This window comes from Bombina bombina, chromosome 4 (assembly GCF_027579735.1).
Source record: "Bombina bombina isolate aBomBom1 chromosome 4, aBomBom1.pri, whole genome shotgun sequence".
Lineage (NCBI taxonomy): Eukaryota > Metazoa > Chordata > Amphibia > Anura > Bombinatoridae > Bombina > Bombina bombina.
The window spans coordinates 942,017,302-942,023,504 of record NC_069502.1 but is presented as its reverse complement, the minus strand read 5'-3'; the positions used below and the strand labels follow the sequence as shown (position 1 = coordinate 942,023,504).

General features: G+C 37.9%; 1 protein-coding gene across 1 annotated transcript in view; it reads right to left on the bottom strand.

The window, feature by feature from the left end:
- Nucleotides 1-875: 875 nt before the first annotated feature.
- ACTN2 (actinin alpha 2) overlaps nt 876-6,203 on the bottom strand; it is a 147,068-nt gene continuing 141,740 nt past the window's right edge. Inside the window, exon 21 of the mRNA XM_053711936.1 lies at nt 876-1,914. Coding sequence (XP_053567911.1) covers nt 1,756-1,914 — 159 coding nt within the window. The 3' untranslated portion in view covers nt 876-1,755. The remainder of the gene's footprint in view (nt 1,915-6,203) is intronic.

Here is a 6,203-nt window from a genome sequence, read left to right as displayed (position 1 = left end):
TGTGAAACAAAATCAAATTGTTTTTAACTTGTCTTGTTATGCTTTTACAAGTGTAAATAAGTCATCTGACTTGATGTTTTTTTTCCTGAAACCTAAAATTTAACTTGTATAATTCAGATAGAGTATACAATTTTAAATAACTTTCTAATATAATTAAATTTGCTTCATTCTCTTTTGGTATCCTTTGTTGGTGGAGTAGCAATGCATTACTGGGAGCTTGCTGAACACATCAGGTGAGCCAATGACTAGAGGCATACATGTGCATTCACCATGTGCATTCACCAGCTAGCTCTCAGTAGTGCAATGCTTCTCCTGAGCTTTTCAACAAAGGATACAAAAGAAGCAGTAAATAGGAATGTTGTTTAAAATTTCATTCTCTATCCAAATCTTGAAAGAACATTTTTTTACTTTAATGTCCCATTAATCATATGACAATTTATAATTGCAACAAAATAAGCTAAGGATCAGGAACCTGGAGAAACTGTTGCTATTGGGCCATTTGTGTCTGAGTACACAAAAGTATAGTTTTGTTTTGTTTGTTTGTTTGTTTGTTTTTGTAATGGTGAAGCCAATCAATAGCAGATAAAGAAACATAAAGCAGGTGCAAAGTAAACAAAAACACAAAATAACAAACTATTGGGACTTATTGTATTTCTGCCAGAATGCAGGTATCAATGCCCCTAATTCCCATAGTTTACACACTAAAATCTTCTTTGTTTGTCATTTTATATAATAATTCTGTATGGTTACAGAGAACTGTTTTATATACAATGCAGATATATAATACTGTAATTCAATATGTAAATAAGCAATCCTAACCTAATTTGACTTTTTCGGTAAAAAAATATCTAAAAACTGCATCAAGGGATACTGAATTAAAGCTTTGTCACTCCATTGTTTAATTTATTGCTAACTGAAACAACTGTTTGGACAATTTAGAATTGATATATACAGTAAGCCCCATTTTGCAATTATTATTTGATTAGTAAAACAGACAGCCAACGGTACTGCAGATTTTCAGAGCTGCATCACACAACTAACTTGGTTTACCACTAGGAGCATGTATAATATCAGTGAAGGAGCGGGACCACAAAACTGATGAAGTGTCATACAAAGTATGGGATATCCAATTGACTTAATGGATACAATGAACCATTTAATTGATGCAATATGTCATACAGCCAAGATCAGTGTTTCTCAACCGCGGTCCTCAAGTAACCCTAACAGGCTATGTTTTTATTATAGCTGAACTTAGTGCATAGGTGAAATAATCAGCTATGGGTGAGAGCAGGTTAGTTACCATGGTTACTGATCAGCTGATTATTTCACCTGTGCTCTAGTTCAGCTATAATGAAAACCTGGACTGTTGAGGGTACTTGAGGACCGCGGTTCAGAAACATTGGCCTAGATTACATTCTTTAGTTGATGAACAATGTTAGAGATCACCATTATTTTGAACACAAAAGAAAAAAATGCTGTCATAATAAACATTGTGTTGTTTGAAATACTCATTGCAATCAAGCCATATCATTGGCTGAAGTTTTTTATAATAGAACCAAAATACATTATCACCGTTGTTAACACAGCTGAATAATGCAGAATCTTCCCCTAAAAAACTTAGACAAATTGCACGTGGCACTGCACATTCAAGCACAAGTATTCTTAAAGCATTTCATACATTTAGCCTGTTGAACCCTGCAAGCAAACTCTTTATGCAATCTATTCCTTTTGCTCCACACTTCACAATGGAACCAGTTACAGATCACTCTCTCCATACAAGGCTGATGAGAAGCAAGAGTAATCCAGGGCTCCAGGGACAGCTCCTCGTCCTTTGTATGGGGGCATCTTAGAAATGCAGTACTGAGCTTGATCTGGAGGAAGTTCTCTACGAAGTTCATCTGCTAATATATAAGGCTAGAAAAAAAACCAGAAACAGTATTATAAAAATTATAGTACAAAATAAATCAATACAAGCTGTTTATGGTGGTATCCATAATGAATTGAAACTTTCCAGTTCAACTTCATGCAATATCCTTGACAATATTATATTTGATTTCACCAGTAGTTATTTCTAGGGTCAAGGCAATGAAGACTGAGATTATTGTCCCTATGGCAGTGTTTGCCAACTCCAGTCCTTAACAGGACACATTTATAGGATTTTCCCTAGATGAGCACAGGTGAGACAATTACATAGTAAACAGCCCCAGAGGAGATACTTACAATGCCACCTGTTAGATCTCCTTGAGGACTGGACTTGAAGAACACTAGGTGTTGAGTCAGAGATGTAATTATGGCATCCAGAAATACTATAGCAGTGGAATAACTCCCAGAGACCCCAACATAAATTACCCCTCAAAAAAATCTCCATAAAGTTAAACTATGTATTCTGGGAGAATAATCTTCTTTCTTCTCCATGTTAATCATTGATGTATATTTTAAACTGAGGTTAAACGCTTTGCTTTTTATGGAAAGTGAGTTTTTTTAATGTGATTATATTATAATATTCTGTTCTTCATTTTGGAATTAATTTCTTTCATGGTGGCAAGAGTCCACAAGCTAGTTACTGATGGGATATACATTCATACCAGAAGGGGGCAAAGTTTCCCAAACCTCAAATGCCTATAAATACACCTCCCAACTCACTCATACCTCAGTTTAACGTATAGTCAAGTTAGTGAGGTGTATAAGGAGTAAAAGCATAAAAAAGAGGAACAGGATAAATAATGTGCTTTATACAAAAAAAATCATAACCCCCCAAAAATGGGTGGGTCTCGTGGACTCTCGCCACCATGAAAGAACTTAATATATCAGGTAAGTTCTTACATCTTATGTTTTCTTCCATATAGGTGGAGAGAGTCCACAAGCTAGTTACTGATGGGGTATAATACCCAAGATGTGGAAGTCCACGAGTAACTATAGTAGGATGGATAAAATAAAAACAGCTATTTCCACTGAGAAATTAAATCCCAAAAAATAATTTAGGTTTTCTTAAAAATTCAAAAAACTTAAATCAAAGGCTCTCGAAGCAGGGGCGAATCAGCCCATGGCCGAGGACCCGGCATCAGAGGGCCCGTCGCTACTGCAGGAATGTGGCATCATGCTGCAACAGCAGAATTAAGTTTTTTTGTTTGTTTTTTTTTAAATTAAAATATAATTTATTATTTGTATTGGGCTTGGTGGCTGTATAGGAAGTCACTGGGGCCTGGGGGGGGCACTCTCGTGTGTGCGGTGGATGGAGCCGGTATGTCTTGGCTTGCCATACACAGGCAACTGGGAGCCCCTGCACCTGCAATATGTGGACCATGTGTGGATGACTCTGGTCCACATATTAGTTATCACATCAGCCAGCTCCACCCACCCACTCTCAGGCATACAAGTGTGCGTTGACTGCGCAGTGGACAGTTAGCAGCGGCAGCAGGAAATAGCTGTACAGGCCGCGTGTGGACACGTGTCGTGTGGTGGCAGCGGCCGCATGGTGACTCAGGCGAGGTGAGTGATTGAGGACTCTGCACTAGACAGGTGGCAGCCATAATCTGCACTGCATCTTTCAGATGACTCCCATCCCAAGTAAGTTCCAACTTACTACTGTGGTAAATAGTAATTGCATTATGCATTAGATCATGATGATTGGTAGGTCTCATAAATTAATACAGGGTGAAAACACATTAAACAGAAGGTACTGTAGGTTACTATTGGATTTAGACTCAGAGTGACTCCGCTACCAATCATACGGCTAGATTACGAGTTTTGCTGTATGAGGGAAAAAGCATCGTTATGGCTCTTTTTCACTATTACGAGTCTTGCAGGTATATCTGTACTGCACACTTTTTTGGCCGGAACGCAACCTACCGCAGCTTTTAAAAAATCATTTTTCAATGGGACTTCAACAGCGCCGGTATTACGAGTTTGCCTGTCCGGCCAAAAAGTGAGCGGTACAGCCTATACCGTCAAGATCCATACCGTAAACTGAAAGTCAGTAGTTATGAGTTTTATGCTACAACGCCGTAATATTAAACTCATAACTAAAGTGCTAAAAAGTACACTAACACCCATAAACTACCTATTAACCCCTAAACCGAGGCCCTCCCGCATCGCAAACACTAAAATAAGATTATTAAACCCTAATTTGCCTCTCCGGACATCGCCACCACTATAATAAGCATATTAACCCCTAAACCGCAGCACTCCCGCATGGTAAACACTAGTTAAATATTATTAACCCCTAATCTGCTGTCCCTAACATCGCCGCAACCTACATTACTGTTATTAACCCCTAATCTGCTGCCCCCAAAATCGCTGCCACTAAACTTAAGTTATTAACCCCTAAACCTAACCCTAAGTCTAACCCTAACCCTAACACCCCTAACTTTAATATAATTAAAATAAATCTAAATAAATATTACTATCATTAACTAAATAATTCCTATTTAAAACTAAATACTTACCTGTAATTATTGTTGTGTGGGTGGTGGGTTTTACTGTTGGGGGGTTGTTTGTATTTATTTTTTTACTGGTAAAAGAGCGGATTTCTTTGGGGCAATGCCCCGCAAAAGGCCCTTTTAAGTGCCATTGGTAGTTTACTGTGGGCTAGGGTTTTTTTTATTTTGGGGGGCTTTTTTATTTTGATAGGGCTATTAGATTAGGTATAATTAGTTTAAATATTTGATAATTTCTTTTTTATTTTGTGTAATTTAGTCTTTGTTTGTTTTTGTAATTTAGTTAATTGTATTTAATTAATGTAATTTATTTAATTGTAGTGTAAGGTTAGGTGTTAGTGTAACTCAGGCTTTATTTTACAGATAAATTTGTATTTATTTTAACTAGATAGTTAATAAATAGTTAATAACTATTTAGTAACTTATCTACCTAGTTAAAATAAATACAAACTTGCCTGTGAAATAAAAATAAAACCTAAGCTAGATACAATATAACTATTAGTTATATTGCAGCTAGCTTCGGTTTTATTTTACAGGTAAGTATTTAGTTTTAAATAGGAATTATTTAGTTAATGATAGGAATTTTTAATTAGATTTATTTTAATTATATTAAAGTTAGGGGTGTTAGGGTTAGCCTTAGGGTTAGGTTTAGAGGTTAATAACTTTAGTATAGTGGCGGCGACGTTGGGGCAGAAGATTAGGGATTAATAAGTGTAGGTAGGTAGCGACGACATTGGGGGCGGCAGATTAGGGGTTAATAAGTGTAATGTAGGTGGCGGCGATGTCGGGGGCGGCAGATTAGGGGTTAATAAGTGTAGGTAGGTAGCGACGACATTGGGGGCGGCAGATTAGGGGTTAATAAGTGTGATGTAGGTGGCGGCGATGTTAGGGGAGGCAGATTAGGGGTTAATAAGTGTAGGTAGGTGGCGGCGATGTCTGGGGCAGCATATTAGGGGTTAATAAGTGTAGGTAGGTAGCAACGACATTGGGGGTGGCAGATTAGGGGTTAATAAGTATAATGTAGGTGTCGGCGATGTCGAGGGTGGCAGATTATGGGTGTTTAGACTCGGGGTTTATGTTAGGGTGTTAGCTGTAAACATACATTTTCTTTCCCCATAGGTATCAATGGGGCTGCGTTACGGAGCTTTAAGCTCCTTTATTGCAGGTGTTAGGCTTTTTTTTAGCCGGCTCTCCCCATTTATGTCTATGGGGAAATCGTGCACGAGCATATAAAACCAGCTCAAAGCAGCGCTGGTATTTGAGTGCGGTATGGAGCTCAATTTTGCTCAAGACCCACATATTGCCTGCTAACGCCGGGTTTATGAAAACCTGTAATAGCAGCGCTATAGGGAGGTGAGCGGTGGAAATAACTTGCAAGTTAGTACCGAGCCGCTCTTACCGCAAAACTTGTAATCTAGCCGATAGGTAGCTAATTTGGTTGATGAGTGTAAACCAAAAACAGAGTTATCCTAGACAGCATAATCTCAAGTAAATTAGTTTGATAAACAACGCCAGACATTAGCTGCACCTTACTTAACTTTCTATAAACAATTAATTAACTTTTTAGAGGGATCTAAGACTTTAATAATAGCTTATGAGATCTTACTCATGAGTGAAATTTCATGTTCAAGAGTCTTCAGAAAACAAGTATTTCTCTTGTTAAGTGTATCCAGTCCACGGATCATCCATTACTTGTGGGATATTCTCCTTCCCAACAGGAAGTTGCAAGAGGATCACCCACAGCAGAGCTGCTATATAGCTCCTCCC